The following is a 19,110-nucleotide window of genomic DNA, read 5'->3' as shown; positions in this document are numbered from 1 at the left end:
CTAGACTGGTTGGTTCAACCAAGAATTGACTCTAAACTCGATTTGGTTTATACAAAAAACTAGTTTGACGATTGACTTGATCAAACTTGGTCTAAACTGACGAATCAACCAAACTAGCTAGAACTGAAAAAACTGGGTTTGACCAAAGTCAATGCCCTAATTAGGTTAACTTAAACGTTATTCCCCCCAAGAAAGAAAATTTCACCTATTAGCCTTACACAACGCTGCTAAAGTTCTCTTTCACAGTTTCACCTGTCAGCCTTACACAACGCAATCTCTCTTACTTTTTCAGTTTAGCTTCAATTTCGGGAGAATTTGTTGATGCTTTTTCAGGTTTTTCACTTGTCTTTCACCTTGTGTTTTTATTACTAGTTATACATGTCTTTGAGTATGTTTTATGCATTTTTATTAACTAATTAAAGAAATATGACTTGAGACAACATGAATTTACCTCTGTTATCTATAGTTCAAGTGTTCTCGTTCATTCAACTGATGAGAAATATTCTGATTTTCATTTTCCTATTAAAGTTTTTTCTCCCCTATAATAATGTGATTGGGTAACTTATTGCATTTAGAGATTGCTCTGCCTTTGCTACATGCAGAGCAGCAACTCTATTTGTATAGTTCTAAAATGAGGTCAACCAGAGAAGTAGTAGATGAACCATCTGTTCTTTAGATATGCAAAAAACACTTAGTAAATGCCAACATTGAAATGAGAATAGAAATTATAAAGTCATTATATGAACTTTTTATTTTTATAACAGATGGTTGTAATGTCCTTGCATAAAATCAAATTTAGCTTTTACCTAGTCCATATTAAATTGTTTCTTGCCTTCAAGCCCTAGTAATCTGAATCATTACACTCCAGGAATTAAGTTTAGCAGATTCTTCTATCATAGAATAATGCAATTGTTCCCCTTTTTTTTCCTTGGTGGATTGAGTTAGTCTTTTTTTTTTTTTTTCAGTTTACATGGTTATACATGTCTTTGAGTCTGTTTCATGCATTCTTATTAACTAATTACAGAAACATGACTTGAGACAACATGTCTTCTTAATTTTGATTGCATGATGCAATACTTATACAATAGTGCTTTAACCGTGAAATCAGTCAGATCTTATAGGATATACTTCTATTAATGATGTTGTTGGTTAAAGGCTTAAGAGATTATAAATTTGTAATTAATATTTCATGATTTATTTTGTAAAATGTTAAATTAGAAGATGTTGTAGAATTAAATGTAATGCTTTCTTTCTTTTCCCCTGTGAAATGGATAATATATCATCAAAGTCAACACCATCTTCTAAAGCAAAATCTAGAGAGCAAACATTTTCTGAATGTTCCATACGACAAAAAAAGGATATAACATGGAAGTATATCGATGAGGGAACTAATTTTAATGGGAAGAAAGTGTCAATATGTGGATTTTGTCAAAAACAAATAATAGGCAGAGGTATTAATAAAATGAAACAATATCTAGTTGGAGAAAAATGTAATGTTGATCCTTGTAAGAAAGTTACTAGAGATGTTTAATTTCGAGCAAAAAAGTCATTACAAAAAAATATTAAAAAAGCCAAAGAAAGAGGAGAATTATATAATGATAACGATGATATTCAAAAGATTCTTTCACATCAGTCTACAAGTTCCTCTAAAGGAAAAAGAAGAGCAAATGTTAAATTGACACATATTTCAAAATGCCTTGTGATCTTTCTCAACCTAGCATCAATGCACGCATGCCAAGTAAAAAAAGATGACATGACACTGACTTGGAAATTGCCTTATGGTTTTACGATACATGTATTCCTATGAATGTAGTGAATCTGCTTTTTACCAAACCGCAATAAGCAAGATAACAAATATGAGTCATGGATATAAGGGCTTATCTTATCATGTTTTATGTGTAAATTTGTTGAAAAACGCTAAGCAACATGTAAAATTAATTCTTGACTCTTATCAAAGCACTTGGGATGAAACAAAATTTTCCATTATGGTTGATGGTTGGACATATACAAAACAGAAGTCTTTAATTAATTTCTTAGTATATTATCTTAGATGGATTACATTTGTCAAATCAATTGATGCTTCAGATTTATCCACAAATGCAGATACTTTATGTAATTTGTTTGAAGAAATGGTTAAATGGGTGGGTCCTCAAAAGGTAGTTCATATGGTGATTGATAATGGAGTGAGCTACAAAGTTGTACGATATTTACTTTTTGAGAGATTTCCTCACATTAGTTGGTCACTATGTGCTACTCGTTGTATTAATTTAAGGGTAAAGGACAATTTTTCACCCAAATTTTAGCTCAATCTAAAAAATATACATATGACAGGTGAAAAACCCAAATACCAATCCATTCATAAACTGTCGTTAAATTTTCTGTTAAATACAAGGGTAAAATCGTTATTTAACAATAATATTAAAAAATATATAATTTTATCTCTTTTTCCCTTCATATTTTAAAAATTAACATTTAAGCCCATAATTGAATCCCCCCCCCCCCCCCCCTCATCCCTAATTTTTTCTTCGCCCTAAACCTCCTCTTTTCGGCTACTGATGCCCAATGTGGTTGGAGGTTAAATGACGAGCATCGTCCTTCATTAGACGATGGAGTATTATCCATTCTCTAGATGATGCTTGTCGTCCAGATTTGGATGATGCTCTGTCATCCAAAGATTTGGATGACGAAATATAGTCCAGATTTGGATGACACTTGTCATAATTGGACGATGATCATCGTTTAGAAGATAACCTTTGGACTAAGACTCTTCCACCATTGGTCGGCCATCGCCGAAGAAAGTGACTAGATTTCAGGGGAAAAAATGAATTTTTTAAAACTTAATTCAAAAGAAAAATGTTAGTTTTTCAAATTAAAAGGGAAAATGAGATAAAAATTTAATTATTTTAATATTACTATTAAAATGACGAATTTACCCTTTAACCACAACATAAAATATGTGGATGTGTCCTAACAAAGTAAACTTTGGATGGGTATTTGAGTTTTTCATCCGTCATGGGTATATATTTATCATTTCAACAAAACTTGGGTGAGAAATTGTCCTTTTCCCTTAATTTAATAATGAAGGACATATGAAAAATGTCTCATGTGCTTGGGCAATCTTGCTTCTAAGATAACAATTTTTGTTTATAATCATAGATAGACTTTGAATTGGTTAAGAAAAAGGCCTAATCAGAGTCTTGGAGCCACTAATTTTATGATTTGCAGGCTTTGATTATTAATGCAGATTACAAAAAATTTTTGAAGATGCAAAAGGGTAAAGAGGTTAAACAAATTACACTTGATGAAAATGACAAAAAAATATTGAAGAGTATAGAGGAGAACTTGATTATGATGAGTTAGAAAATATGTTTGATGAAAAATATCCAAAAGATATTGAAGAGTTATGTTCTTATGTTTCTAAATGCTGGTTTGAAATCAATAAGTTCCTTAAACTCATTTGTATTTCAAATTTATGTTAAATTATAATTTTATTATATTTTTATAGGTGATAAAGATGACAAAATGGTGACACTTGATGACCATGATAATGATGAAAACTGGTTAGAGTTTTTGTCGTAGAGTGTGAATTTTTTTATAAAGATATTTGAAATTGTTTTATTGTTTTGCTTCTTTTGAGTTTTTTCTCTTATTTCAATGAATTAAAATTTATGATTCCAAGAAATAAATATATTTTGTTATTATAGATGATTGTACAAATTTATTTTTACTGAGCTTTATATAGTTTATATTTAAAATACGTGTTAAATTATTGATTTTATTTAATAAAATTTATTATAATTTGATAATAAATTAAGTTGGCCAATTGAACTAATCAAATTATAAGTCAGTAAGAACTAATCCAATTTGAAAAATATTAGATTAAACCATAATATTTCAATTGATCAAAATCTATCAATTTTAATTGGACCAATAATGCTGCCAACACGGCACCTGTTTTAACGTTAACCTCCAATCAATAATGTCTGACCTACCGTTTTAAAAATATATACATATCATAGTAATTTCATAATCTATTCCAGTAAATCTAAAATTACCATACCGTGAATCAAACTTGCTTAAACATAAAGCTGTAGTAATCTTAGGATTTTGAGGTTTCAATGGCATTTTAAAGATATATGACGAAAACATTAACAAAATGGGATGAAAAAGAATTGTAAGGGTCAAAATCCCTCAGCGTTTGTTACTGTAGTTAAATTTTTTTTGGTTTCTCAATTTCTTTTTTTTTTTTTTTTTTTTTTTATATTTCGATCTCCCTTAAAGGATTATGACTAGTGGTAATGTATGCACCTTCTTCAGGGTTCGAGCAAAATACATAAAAAGATATTATGAAAGAAATATGTAGAAACATGGGTATTCATTTCCAAAACAAGCATAATAAAATTATGCATACGTATTTTTGATACACAATTTAAATACACAGATAATATATTATTGTGTGATTTGATTATTTTGAATTAAAGATAAAATAACTTTTACTCATATAATAACAAATCATCTGTGTATACAAATTGTGCAACAAAAAATTGTACGCATAACAGTACGCAAACAGGAAACAGGAAGAGGCCACAAGAATCAAAGTTAAGCAAGACTTGAAGACAGCATGTCCATAATTTTTCCAAGTGAATGTACCATAAAAAGTAAACATCTCCCATCATGATAATTTAACATTTAAATATAGCTTATGAGATGTGAACAGCTTTTCTTTGGGAGAAAAATAAAGAAGAGAGATGCTAGAAAACAAAGATAAATGTCCTCTCCGAACTCAAGCACTGGCTGTGGCTGACAATAGGCCATTGTGCCTGAGTAGTGGCTCCGGTGAAGGTTCACGCCCTCGGAATGCAATGAACACCTACATAGCAAATCATATGATCATACTAACATCATTTATCAAGGCAAAAATAAAATAACTAAAAAAAAGACATCATCCTTTCACAAATTGTTGAAAAAAAAAATGATAATAATAATAATAATAACACCCAGGATATTTAACAGTTGTGAGTCTAACCTCCAATGGCGGTTTTCCGCCCCCAAGAGCAAGAATGGTCTCTCGGAACCTATGCCCAGTATCTTTGACAGCCTGTTGTACATGATAGTCAATATTTTGTAAAGAGTGCAAAAATGAACAGAATTTTGAGATGCTCAAGTAAAGCTAAGAAAATTGTTAGAAAGAAAAAGATTGCTTTTATAACCATCCCTTGCAGCAACATTTGGATTCTATTTTTATGATGATGCAATCCGATCACAAATATAACATGCACTAGATATGTTTTAGCTAATTAGAATAATAAGGACCATACATAATGAAAATCTAAAACGCAACATATAAAATTCAACCAGCGCATGCATCCTTTCATACTTAGATTTCGAAAAACTTCAGGAACATTTCACCAAATTCACAAACCCAATCACTTGTGGCCAATTTACTCATAGAAAGACTTCACATTTCTTCATAATGACCCCACAATCTTGGTCATAATCACTTGACATGAACAAGTTTTGTTCACAATGTAAAGGGCATTCCTATTCCAAGTTTTATGAGACACTAAATGCATTATAAGTAAAATATAAAAAAATCAGCCAGATGCTAAACGGAGAGGATTTATAGTCAGATGCTAATTAACAAAGAATACAGGAGAGAGAAATGAAGCCAAGGTTTTGTGCAGGTCTATGGGTCAGTCCTTGACAGCCCTTGCCATCACCATACCTTGCTGTCATCCAATCCGGCATCCTCAAATGCTGAGAAAGCATCAGCAGACAACACCTCAGCCCACTGCAAAATTAATACTTCCATTTTCAGATTGCAGAGAAAACAATGCAGGAAAGGAGAAAAACAACGCAGATTTTGTTTTAGAACATGGGTGCACAATTCCAAACTTAGCAGGAAAAACACGTAAAACATAAAAACACAACAATATAAATTAAATTGATGACCTTGTAACTGTAATACCCAGCAGCATATCCACCTGATAAACACAAGAATTAATCAGTGGCTATGTTTAAGTGAAAAATTGCATCAGAATACAGCAGCAAGGTCAAATAAATTAAATATACAAACCTGCAAATATATGGTTGAAGCTACAAAGGAACCTATCCTCAGGTAGGGAAGGAATCACTTGTGTTTTCTTAGAAACCCTTTGATCAACATCATAAATAGATTCTGACCCACCAGGGACAAAACTTGTGTGCAGCTCCAAATCTAAACTTGCAAATTTCAACTGAAAAAATACATTCCAATGGGGAACAACCACGGCATATTATGTATCTGTATATTCACTTCACTCATCAAAATGTAAAGCACAAAATTATGATTTAGTTTTCCCAAAAGATATCCTATCACATCTACCAAAGAATGTACCCAAAAAAATTCCACGGAAAATTACTACATCTTCCACAAACCTGACGAAGGCTAAGGGAGCCAGCACGAAAAGTCCTTGCAGCAAGCAGCTTCTTATACACATCTTCTGGGAGACTCTCTCCAGTTTCGTAGTGCTTTGCAATGCTCATCAAAGTATCCCTGCAGCAAAAACATGTGAAATGTCATCACATCGTGTAAATCTACAATGATACAATCAAGACTATGAAAATTATTCTAACAATGCCTATATAAAGCTGACAAAAACAATTTTTCCAGTGAAAAATGAATCAATATTTCATACAACAAAGCAAGATCCTAATTAAGGATCATATCCTGAGGTCAACTCTTAGTAAAGGAAAAAAATCAATCTAAACAAATCAAATCAACAAACAAATAATTCTAAGATGTACACAAATTTACATCAGAATAAAAGGGAGAGATTTTAGGGATTTAATGGGAATGATTTCAGGAATCTCCAACAGTCCTCAAGCTGGAAAATGAATATCCTCCTCCCCAGCTTGCTTGTTATTTCCTGAAATCTCAAAGTGGGAAGGCCTTAGTTAAGACATCAGCTAGCTGGTTGCCTGAGAAGACAAAATAAGTGGTTATCAATCCGCTGTCCAACTTCTCCTCTATGAAGTGTCTATCAATTTCAATATGTTTGGTCTGGTCATGCTGGACTGGATTGTGGGCTATGCTAATTGCAGATTTGTTGTCACAATACAACCTCATTAGTCCACTTCTTTCAATCTTAAGATCATTCAAAATAATATTTAACCATAGAAGTTCACAAATTGCATGTCACATTGCCCGAAATTCAGCTTCGACACTTGATCTTGCGACAACGCTTAGTTTCTTACTCCTCCAAGTGACTAGGTTACCTGCTATAAATGTGTAATAACCTGTTGTAGACCTATTCACCACAGATCCAGCATAATCTACATAACTATAGGCTTCAACTATTAATTCTTCTCCCTTTTTATATAGTATACCTTTTCCTGGAGTAGCCTTCAAGTATTGGAGAATTCTTAGCACTGCTTGTAAGTGTTCTTCTGTTGGCTCATGCATAAATTGACTCACAATGCTTACAACATATGCTATGTTTGGTCTAGTGTGGGAGAGATAAATTAATCTTCCTACCAAACGTTGGTACCTCCCTTTGTCCACTGTACTACTTTCTCTATTTGCACAAGTTCTGTGATTTAGATCTATATGAGTACTAGAAGCCTCACAGAAAATCATTCCGGTATCCTTATGGAGATCAAGGATATATTTCTGCGATAGAAATATTCCCTGCTTGGAATATGCAACTTCAATTCCAAGAAAATATTTTAGTCTCCCAAGCTCTTTTATTTCAAATTCTTGGGTTAACTGATCTTGGAACCTTCTCTTTTCTTCAACATCATCTCCTGCAATGATTATATCATCGACATACACTAGCAAAATGGTAATCTTCCCATTACTCGAATGCTTAACAAATAGAGTATGATCACCCTGACTTTGCTTATATCCAATCCTTAACATTGCTTTCGTAAACCTTCCAAACCAAGCTCTTGTGATTGTTTTAATCCATAAAGGGCCTTTCTCAATTTACAAACCTTGTTGAGGCCAAATTTCATATCAAATCCCAGTGCCAATTCCATTAACACTTCTTCATCTAAGTCCCTGTGAAGGAATGCATTCTTCACCTCAAATTGCTAAAGATCCCATTCAAATTGTGCTACAAGAGACAAAAGAATTCTGACTGTATTCATTTTTACCACTAGAGCAAAAGTTTCTAGATAGTCGACTCCATATGTTTGGATACAACCCTTTGCAACTAACCTCACCTTGTACCTCTCAAGAGACCTAACAACTTTGAATTTCAAAGTATATATCCATTTGTAGCCAACTATAGTTTTCCCTTTTGGTCTAGTAATTACCTCCCAAATTTTATTTTTTTCCAAAGCATTCATTTCCTCCATTGCAAGTGCCTAATTTCTGTCCTTTAAGGCTTCCAGAAAATTTTTTGGAATTTCAACTTTATCAACAGTAGCAAGGAAGCTTTTGTGTTGTGGGGATAATCTCTGAAAAGAAATAAAATTGGATATAGGATTTTGTGTACATTTTCTGGTTCCTTTTCTCATGGCTATGGGAAGGTCAAGGGTAGGATCATAGACGGATTCAGGTTGGTCAATTTCATGATGAGTGCTTGGTTGATCATGTATTCGGAATGGTTATTTCAGTACCTGAACTTGGATTAAAATCTTGAATTTGCTTTGTCACTGGCCTAGATTGTACTCTCTTTGACTACTACTTCAACTATCTAGATGAAGGAGCTTCAGAATTATTAGAGGCCAAAAGACTTGTTCCCATCCAGGGTTAGATGTAATTCCAACATTTTACTCTCCAACTTTCAAAAACCCAAAGTCTCATCCATAAGCAAAATTCTGTTAAAATTAAGGGCAAAATTGTTATTTAACAAAAAAAATTTAAAAACTAAAAATTTATCACATTTTTACCCTTCAGTTTGAAAATCTAATAATTCCCCCCAATTCAAAGTTTGAAAAATAGCAATTTCACCCCTAAGGTTTTGAAACCATTGCCAAAAATGACAAACGCGTTTGTCCTCCCACCTGTGTTACCTCTCCCTGCCGACTTGTTTCCACCCACCGATTAAGTGATTACCTTCGACGAAGACAAGAGGAAATCATTGTCGTTGGTGGGTAGGAACAAGCTGGGAGGAGATAAGCTAAGAAAGAGAGCCAACGTGGCCGGAGACAACAAACTTCGCCATCTGTAGCAATGGTTTCAAAATCTTAGGGATGAAATTGCCACTTTTCAAACTTTGGGTGAGCAAAAATTGTTAGATTTTCAAACTGAGGGGCGAAAATATAATAAAACTTTAGTTTTTAAAATTTTTTTGTTAAATAACAATTTTGCTTTTAACATTAATTGAGTTTTTTAACAAAATTTTACCCATAAGTGAGAGTTTCCTTTTGAAAGTTAGAGGGCATGAGTTTGGGATAACACTTAACCTTGCGTGAGAACAAGTCTTTTGGCCTTATTAGAAATGTCCTCAAGTTTATCAGTCGGTGGCAGATCAAATTCTATTTCCATTTGAGAAGAAGGGGGTATGGTTCATGCATTTAGGATGGTAGTTTCAGCATTGGGATTTTCATTGTTCTTATTTGGAGTTGACTTGGACATAATTTCTAGGAATGGGGCTGAACCTGAATATCCTAAAGAACCCAAAGAATCTAACAAACCCTTATTTTCCTGGTAATTTCTCTCTCCCTAAAGATGAAGTTACACACCTGAGAAAAAAGGTTCAGCTTTATTAAATGTGACAATCAGTTTTTTGCTGAGGGATGGTAACATTTGTACCCTTTTTGGATGCTAGAATATCCTATAAAGACACTTTTGGGCTCTTAGATCTAATTTTGAACGATGTTGCTTATGCATATGAATATATCCAATGCATCCAAACACTTTAAAGAGAAGATTTTTTACATAAACTAGATCAGGGAAAAATTCAGATAACTTGTGAATTGGACTTTTATTTCCAAAGACTTTAGAAAGGAGTCGATTTATTAGGTATACATCAGTTAACACCACTTCACCCCATAAGAATTTAGGCACATTTGCTTGAAACGATAATGAATGTGTGACCTCTAAGAGATGACAATTTTTTTGTTTTGCAACCCCATTTTGTTGGGGTGTTTCAACACATGATGACTCATAAATTATACTCTCTTTTTGAAAGAAAGAAATGGGAAATTGATTAAAATAATCCCTAGCATTATCTAATCCAACTCTTCAAATGTTTTCTCTAAATTGTGTGCTGATCATTTTGTGAAATTGAGGAAATATGGAACCAACCTCTGATTTTTTTTCCTGAGGTAAAGCCACGTTGTACAAGTACAATCATCAATAAATGAGACAAACCACTGAGCCCTTGTCACATTAGAAATTTTAACTAACCCCCAAATATCCAAATGAATAAGAACAAATAGTTTATTTGATTTTATGAAGGTTGAAAGAAAAGAAACACGATGACTTTTAGCAAATTGACATACATCACAATGAAAATCACCAATTGAAAAATTTTGAAAAAGTGAAGGAAATAAATGTCTTAACAAAGGAAAGGGAGGACGGCCAAGATGTAAATGATGAAACTAGATCTCAGTGATTTTAGAATCAGGACCTTGAGCATAACAAGACATTTTAAGTTGATTCTTCCCTAGACAACCAAATAGTTCTTCAAGGAAGTATAACCTATTGCATTCTCTAGCAAATCCAATCATTTTCCCCAAAGTTAGCTTCTAAAAAACACAATGAGATTCATAAAATGTGATCTTACATTTCAGGTCTTTGGCAAGTTTATGGATGGAAATGAGATTAGTTGATAAATTTGGGACATGCAAAACATTCTTCAAAAAGAGTGGAGTTAATTTTATACTTCCCTGTTGCCCGACTTATAATTTTCATTGTCAACATTCTTGTTTCTAGTCTCATTTGACCTTTTTGAGATCAAACCAGATGTTTCTCCCAAAGAAGTGTTCATCACAACGTTCCTCCTATGTTCCTCTCCTCGGATAATAGGGAAAATCTTTGTAATTGAAGGCAACCGCTCTTTCCCTAGGATTTGGATTCAAACCTGAACATTCTTCAGGAGTTAGTCTAGCTAAAAATAAAAAAAATGCGGTCTTGTTCAACAAACTCCAATAGAATCTCTACGTTGTCACTGTACTTCATCTTAAGATCTTGGTAGTGACCCATCTCCAACCATAGCCTATTCATTAGGTTATAATAGTCCTGCATAGACATTGAACCTTGCTTCGTTGATGAAATCTTGGTTTGTAGCTCATAAACCACTGCCATATCCTGCTTTAAAAAGTAGTTCTGCTGAAGAGTGTCCCAAATGACTTTTGCACTTGGTAGAAACATCAAATTGTGGTTGATATCAAGCTGCATGGAGTACCACAACCATGTGTTAGGACCAACGTTTATGTCTCATGTAGGAAAAAAGAAAAGAAAGAAAGGATGGTAGTTGGCAGCAAACAGGAAGACAGAATGACCTCAACTCTATTAACAAGTCAACAACAGGAGAAAGGGACACGTGGCGCAACATTAGAGGAAAAAAAGAAAAGATTAGTTGAAGGAATGGAGAAAAAGGGAGCAGGTGTGCGTGCAGAAAAAAGAGGAGAAAAAATTGAAATGTTGGTGGGAGAGTGCCAGCTTCTTGGAAGCTGAGCAAGGAGAATGTCGGTCTACTGTGTTTTGGGTTTTTGGGAACTCTGGGGAACTAGTATCACTGTATTTTGTGCTTGTGCAAATTCCGAAAATCCTGTTACAGCTTGGTGATTGTTTGATGATTAACAATTGCAACAGCTGGGAAATAGTCATTGTATTGATGAAAGATTGCTGTAATTAAACTGATGAATCAATTAATACAATACATATTTCCTGCTTGATTTACAGATGCATTTTGTTCTTGGGTGAAAAATATTTGCTTTGCTTTGCCATCTGATTAGTGATTGTGTGGTTGAGTGTGGATCTGCCTAGAGTTTCGGAAGCACTGCATAGGTGCCTATCACCATGACATGATCATGAAATCCTTCTCATCCCATGCTGCAAATTTTGGATCAAATGGACTTGGACCAGTGCATTTAGATGGCTTAATTTTCCACGACCGTTCAGGAAAGTTTTGACAATTTGGCTCCATTGCAGGTAATTCTTCACATCAAGGTGATAGGAAGGATTCATGCTTTGCAGCTCACTATTTGACCCATTTGATGAGGATTCAAATGCAACACCAGAGGAATTTGAGGTGGCGTTTGAAATGGTAGACATATTAATACCAAAAGACTCTGAGAATTGGGGAATTGGGGTGTACTAGCAATGAAGGCTGAATTGAAAAATCAGCAATGAAGGCCGATATTAATGGATTGTTTGGCAATGAAGGCTAGGAAAATAATAATAATAATAATAATAATAATAATAATAATAATAATAAAAAGGTGAATAAGTCCTAGGAAAGAGGCTCTAAGACTAGGAAGGAAAGGATAATTTCATTCATACTTTCTATGAATAATTTTACAGTATTTACACAACAAAGCAAGATCCTAATTAAGGATTATATCTTAAGGTCAACTCTTAGAAAAGGAAAAAAATCAATCTAATCAAATCAAATCAACTAACAAATAATTCTAAGATACACACAAATTTACATCAAAATAAAAGGGAGAGATTTTAGGGATTTAATGGGAGTGATTTCAGAAATCTCCAACAAATAGTATCATAAGGGGGTAATTTTACTAAGGTTTCTAACTTTTTTTACTACTGAAAAAAAATGTGTGTGAGAGAGAGAGAGAGAGAGAGAGAGAAAAGATACCTATGATTCTAAAAATCATCAGAATCTGTCCCATATTGATGCTACATTTGACAACTACAAAAGCTATCATAAACTTACTCTACTAAAAGCTTGCCTTTCAATGATGCATAGTTACACCACCACTTTCATAATCAAATATTTCATAACAGGTACTAGATTAAAATTACAACCTCAAATTCAAAACTAAGTAACAAAATACACCATATTTTATACAAGAGCAAATAAAGGTTGTAATGTCAAATAAGTAACTACTAGATGTAAATTGAATTGTAAACCCTTAACATTTTAAAACATTTATTCATCGCTTCTCTTATGTTAATATCAAACAACTTAGATAAATTTTAAAAACAACCCAAAATGCTTACAAAGATAATTACTAAGTCTTAGGTCACACGAAGTTACCTATGGTAACACCAGTTTTCCATGAATTGTGAAGGTAATTCAACTGCATCCCACTCAACATTTCGAATGCCAGCAACTAGGCCTTCATCTTGCTTGGTTAACATATGTTGAAGTGCGTGGCCAAATTCATGAAATACAGTCTCAACCTACAAACAATGCCATGAATCAATATGACTTCCAATAAAGTGTAAACCAGCAGCATGATTGATCCACACCACCAGGAAAATTTCTCATTCTAAATCATGGAACACTCATGAGTCTCTTGGCAGTGAAAAAATGTGAGGAAATGATGTCTTACGGTCAAAACTTTTATGGCGGCTCCATACTTGTTATTGATACACACAACAAAACATGAAGAATATAGAAGAGATAAGGTTTGGCTTCTTCTCTACATACAGAGACCCAAAGCTTCCCAGGCCTATCCATAGTAAGTATACATATACCAGCCTACTGAGTGCTCCTCTGCTGTCCTCTAAAGAGCCAAAATCGAAAGTCATGTAGACAAAAACCATGTGTTTAAACTCACCTCACGAAAGGTCATAAGACTTGGCTTGTCCCCAACTGGCGGTGTTTGGTTGCACACCATGTGTGCAATAGGTAACCTGGCAGCAACCCCATTACGTGACAAAACACGACTTCGAGCAACAACCTCATCCATCCAGGCACCTCCCCGTTTCTCAGATGGACGAGAATATGGATCAAAATAAAAGTATGCAATTGGACTACCAGAAGAATCTTTCACGCAATAGAATCTGACATCACTGTTCCAAACCTGTAACACAATAACCAATGGCAAACAGCATGTAAATTGAAATTGCAAGCTACAAAAGAAAAATGCGGAAAGAAATTGAAGCATTTGATTATTACAGGAGCAAGACCATCAACTGGTTCAATGTCAATTCCAAAAAGTGTCTTCGCAAGGTTGAAAAGGCCATCCATAACTTTTGGCAATGAGAAATAAGGCCGAAGTTCTTCCTGCAGAATTAAGCAGTAGGCCAGGTTAGTTTCTCCAAACAAAGCTAAGTGCAATAATAACCAAATTTAAGCCCAAAAAAATGAAAAAGTAAGTAGTAGAACACATATTGATATAACTTTGGTTGTTATAAGTTTTAAAAACACAGTTTAAGCAGGTATGTTTTTCTTATTTGAATGCACTAATATCCAAGAGATTTTATAAACTAGAACATAAATTATATCTTTAAAAAACTATAACTGAAGCAAAAAAAATTGTATAACTGGCTCACTACAATACATAAATGGAGATTGTATTTCAACTCAGTCATTTTTTTTAACCACAATGATACAATAAGCAGAAAAACTGAATTGATAACACCTTTATATAGGTTTTGAGGGCTGTGTTGATTTTAGCACGTTATGAAGAAGCATGTCTTCACAAAAAAGCATCGCTGAAAGACACACAGGTAGAGAGTGAGAGATTTAACCTCATTGATGTCATATTTTGATTCACGAAGCCTCTCACTCCAAAAATTGATATCCCAATTGCTTAAATCATTAGCTTCTGATGCACCTTGAGCTTTGGAGAAAGCTTTAAGGTCTTCCATATCTACAACAGAGATAAAGATTGATCAATCCATCAAATAAAGTTTTTGAATTTGAGCAGAGAGAAAACTTCTCCCAGAACGATATAACTTTGTTCTTAGAGAATCAAACATAGAAACATAAACATGTCTTCTAAGGAAAAATGTGGCCAAAGTTGTACGGCACTTGGTTAATTGAATTTGAGCAATATGTTCTTATATAGTGGGTGAGTAGATATATCTCGTATCTGCCTATTTATCTATAGCGAGTTATAAAAGAGTGTGCATGCAACACAACAAATAAGAAAATATACAGATATTAAATAAAAATTAAACCAAACAGCTTAATTTTTGAGAGTCAATAAAACAGTATTACATTTAGGGGTCTGAAATGTGTCAAACAAAATGACGAGGTTGCAATTGAGGGGCTAATTTGCATATAATAATATTTGAGGGGCCTAATTTACATTTAGAATATTCTCAAATGTTTAGAGGGGTTTCTACCACATAGATCAGCCTGCTTTTGATGATATCTACAGCCTAATATGAACAAGATCAAACCTTTGAATATCTTAAAAATCATATCTCAGGAGATACCTTGAACAGCAGGGTTCCAAGATGCACTACGAAGCTTTTCCAATAGCTCTATTGCTTTATCAACAGTAGCCATTTTGGTTGCCATGCTGACCTGGTTTAATATGCCACGGTTAGCCAAAAGAAAGGAAGTATATATTAAGACACAAAAGATTCATACCTCAGCATAATTATTGTAGCCAAGGAGCTTTGCTTTTTCCAACCTCAACTTCAATATTTGGTCAATGATTGGAGTATTATCCAAATCGCCACTCGAGGCACGAGTTATATAAGCTCGATAGATTTCTTCACGCAAAGAACGGTTTCGAGCATGTTGCATGACAGACATATAACTTGGAGCATCCAAAGTAATTATCCATGGCCCATTCTCAGCAGTTGCATTTTTGTGCCCCTGATATTAAATACATAAATAAAAGAAGAAATATGAAAATGGAAAAAAAAGCACTAATGTACCAGACTTAATGACTGAAAGATTTTGACATAAAATACCTTGGATACTGCTGTTTGAGCAGCTAATCCAAGAGAAGTAGCAGGCAATCCTTCAATTTCTTTCTTATCTGTCATCAATTTTTCAAACTTCTTTGTGGCATCCAGCACATTCTCTGAAAACTTTTGAGATAGTTTTTCAAGTTCCTGAACATTTAAGTCCAAACAGTCCACCACAAAATAGTAAATAAGTAAAACATACAGCATTTCAATTTCTATGAATAAAGAGGAACGAAGCATCTTCAACTTGCTGAGAGATTGAAGCCCACAGAAAAGTAAAAAGGCATACTTTATCCCTTAGATTTCATCCCATCAATATGCTCCTCTTCAAATATTCTTCTAGTTTGAACAAACAATAAAAATTAAAAAAGAAAAAGCCAATATGCAACATTTCCACAAAAGCAAAGCTTTTTACTCCAGGTTCATATTGACAAAAACACTAACTAACAAGTCAAGAATTTACAAGCTGATTATTGAAAATCTAGATTCCGATAAGCACAAAAAACATAGACAAATATTCTAACATCCAAGGACAATTATGTTATACACTTCTGTTCGCATGAGAGAAAACAGATAACAGAATGGAGAAAATTGAAGTAGGATTTTTTACATACATGAGAACATGCATATACTCAGGCGTTTATAAATATTAACAAAAAAAATCCTAGGATTATTGCTAGAAGTAGCACATGGAACCCAACTTCTACAAATTGTATTAGGACAGTAAATAAATTGTATAAGACAGCAGAGATCAAAGAAATGTTTCCGTGCTAATTTTATGAGTTATGGGTATCTTCCATCTTCATGTTATAAACAAATTCCTTGCAGCCTAGGTGCTTATGCAAATAAAAAATGGAACTGTACTTAAACCAATCCTCATTTTCAACTGGTTCTTACTTAAAATTGAATTATTACTATTAAAATAAACCTGTTCAATTTTGTTAAACTGTTCTCTTTTATCATCTTCAAGCGAAACACCATTGAGAACTGCTTCCTTTATTTGAGCTGCAATAGTGACAAATATAGAACACAAATCAGACTAGATGCTAATACGAAATTAGGAATGCACATTAATAAAGATGTGAAAATTTCTACAAGCTGACCAGAGAACCAAACTTATGAGGCCACAAAACAAAATGGAACAAACAGCCCATAGCACACAAAAAAAAGATGAAAAGAACAAGAAAAACCTCTGCATATAAATTAAAAAACAAGACCAGATGCTTTGCCTGTCAAATCAAAAAAAATAAAACCTACAATTTTTCTAGTTCCAGGACATTACACAACAGAATATAAGACTTTAAAGAGATGATAGGACTTAAAGCTTACATACAACTAAACCAAGTTGACATTTGACAAAGGCAGACCGGTGATTCTCCATAGACACAATAAAAAATTAATTTACTCACATTCCACTATACGTTTTTGAGCTTCACTCAATGAATGCCACTCGGGAGATTCTTGAATAGCCTTGAATGCAGTATAGATGGGTTTACTTTGTCCCAACCTCAGCTGAAACTTCACTTTTTCTGGCTGCATACAGAAGTAATATAATGTAATAACCAAAAGTGTGCAAAAACAATGATATCCAAATAAAGCACCAACTGTATTCAATTGAAATGAAGTCAAGACTATCAGTCATCTGTTTTTCTCAATACCACAACAAAAGGATTGAAATAACTTAAAGATAGAGTCAACCGAGACAAATGCAATTTCCACTAGTCATCCTGGCGCCAAAAATGAGAGATTACTTGATTTCTTATGCCGTTTTCAATTGTATGTGTGCATGTTTTTATGAATAATAGTGTCAAAAATCGCAAACCTGGACTTCTTCAATGGCAGAACGGAGTTCAGGAGTGTCCTTAACAGACTTAAGATGATTGATCAATCCCCAAACCACACTCAACCGATCTAAAATCTTCTCCAATGGCTCCACCAACTTAGGCCAGTTGGGCTCCACTGTTTTCTCCAGTTCCTCCAAATCATTTTCCTACAATCAAATCCCACAAAGCAAAAGCAAAGTTAATGATCACAACACCAAAATTGTATCTTCCGCCGAACATTAAACAAATAAACAAAACATTAACAAATCCAACGATATAGCAAATAAGAGGCCAAACAATCATAGAAGATGATTAAATCCTAACAACCCAATAAAACAGAAAATGCCCAAGAATCGATACACAAAAAAGGTTAAGACTTTCCTACCAAATCAATCAAAACAGAAGAAACCTAGAAACCCAAACACGACAAAAGATCAAAAGGCCATACCAGCTGCTTCAAAAGAGTACGAATCCCAGGCCTAACATGTTCGGCTTTAACGGCATCAAAAGGAGGAAAATCGAAGTCTTGCAACAAAGGATTGGCTTCAACGGACACGTCGGCCATCGGAGGAGTGAGTGAAGAGAAAGCAGAGAAAGAAAAAGTGGGAGAGGTAATTCTGGACTTGTGATTACGATAGTGAAGAGACTGGAGACAGAAAGAGAAACAGGGAGACCAGAGAGGACACAAATAAGATTTGTTCAAATGTTTAGGGGTCAATCGACAAAAAGGAGTTTTAGTTTTGGTAGGAGAGTGTTTTAGTAACGGATGAAGTGAGCGAGAAAAGGAGAGACGTGAAGCCATCAACATGATGAGTATAAGGAGAGTGGAGAGTGGAGGCCTGTTCGCCGAGGGTAGGGAGTATGAAATTACAAATTTGGTCTTCACCATGTTAGTTTTGACAGGAGAGTGCTGATTTTCGTTATTTAACGGAAATGGAAAGGTCATCTATTATTTGTTTTATTTATTGTCAGAGGAGTCTGTATTTGGTCGACGAAACTGGCAGGTACATGAAGTTCAATCTAAATATGTGATTTGAAATAATAAAACCCTACATCAAGTATGGAATAATGTTACACTGCCACTCAAAGATTTTAATTAGGCCAAAAGGTTTATTCCCACCCAAAGTTTTATTGCATTTAATTTTGAAAATCTCAAACACTCATCTATGAGAGATTAAATCTATTAGTTTAAACGATAAAATTATTATTTTATCTGTAATATTAAAAATAAATTAAAATTTAATCTATTTTCCTCCCATAAACCCTAAAAACTAAAAGTTTTTTCCCTAGGTTAAGTTTTAAAAAAAGACATTTCCCCCTTAGTGTTTAGTTTTCAATCTTTGGAGCTATTGCTAAAGACAGAGTTTGTAATACCCTCAAGTATGTTTCAGGGGTGTTTATGTCTTTTGACCCTGTTTTGAGATATTTTTAATTTTATATATATATACATATGTATATATATATATATATACATATATATATACATATGTATATATATATATATATACATATATA

The 19,110-nt window shown here is 33.8% G+C and overlaps 1 protein-coding gene across 1 annotated transcript; it reads right to left on the bottom strand.

Moving 5' to 3' along the window:
* Positions 1 to 4,599: 4,599 nt before the first annotated feature.
* Positions 4,600 to 18,499, bottom strand: LOC123194376 (probable cytosolic oligopeptidase A). The gene is made up of 17 exons (XM_044607568.1): positions 18,044 to 18,499; positions 17,595 to 17,762; positions 17,182 to 17,305; positions 16,701 to 16,777; positions 15,776 to 15,919; positions 15,447 to 15,677; positions 15,290 to 15,380; positions 14,597 to 14,718; positions 14,022 to 14,129; positions 13,681 to 13,926; positions 13,155 to 13,300; positions 6,418 to 6,535; positions 6,077 to 6,236; positions 5,953 to 5,984; positions 5,726 to 5,791; positions 5,027 to 5,098; positions 4,600 to 4,870 (listed from the first exon to the last, which is right to left on the bottom strand). Exons 1-17 carry the CDS (start codon positions 18,482 to 18,484, stop codon positions 4,784 to 4,786), a joined length of 2,433 nt encoding a protein of 810 aa, XP_044463503.1. The 5' UTR covers positions 18,485 to 18,499; the 3' UTR covers positions 4,600 to 4,783.
* Between the last annotated feature and the right edge of the window lie 611 nt (positions 18,500 to 19,110).

The sequence above is a fragment of the Mangifera indica genome, chromosome 1 (assembly GCF_011075055.1).
Source record: "Mangifera indica cultivar Alphonso chromosome 1, CATAS_Mindica_2.1, whole genome shotgun sequence".
Classification (NCBI taxonomy): domain Eukaryota; kingdom Viridiplantae; phylum Streptophyta; class Magnoliopsida; order Sapindales; family Anacardiaceae; genus Mangifera; species Mangifera indica.
Note: the sequence above shows the minus strand (reverse complement) of the source record. Positions and strands in the feature narration are given on the sequence as shown.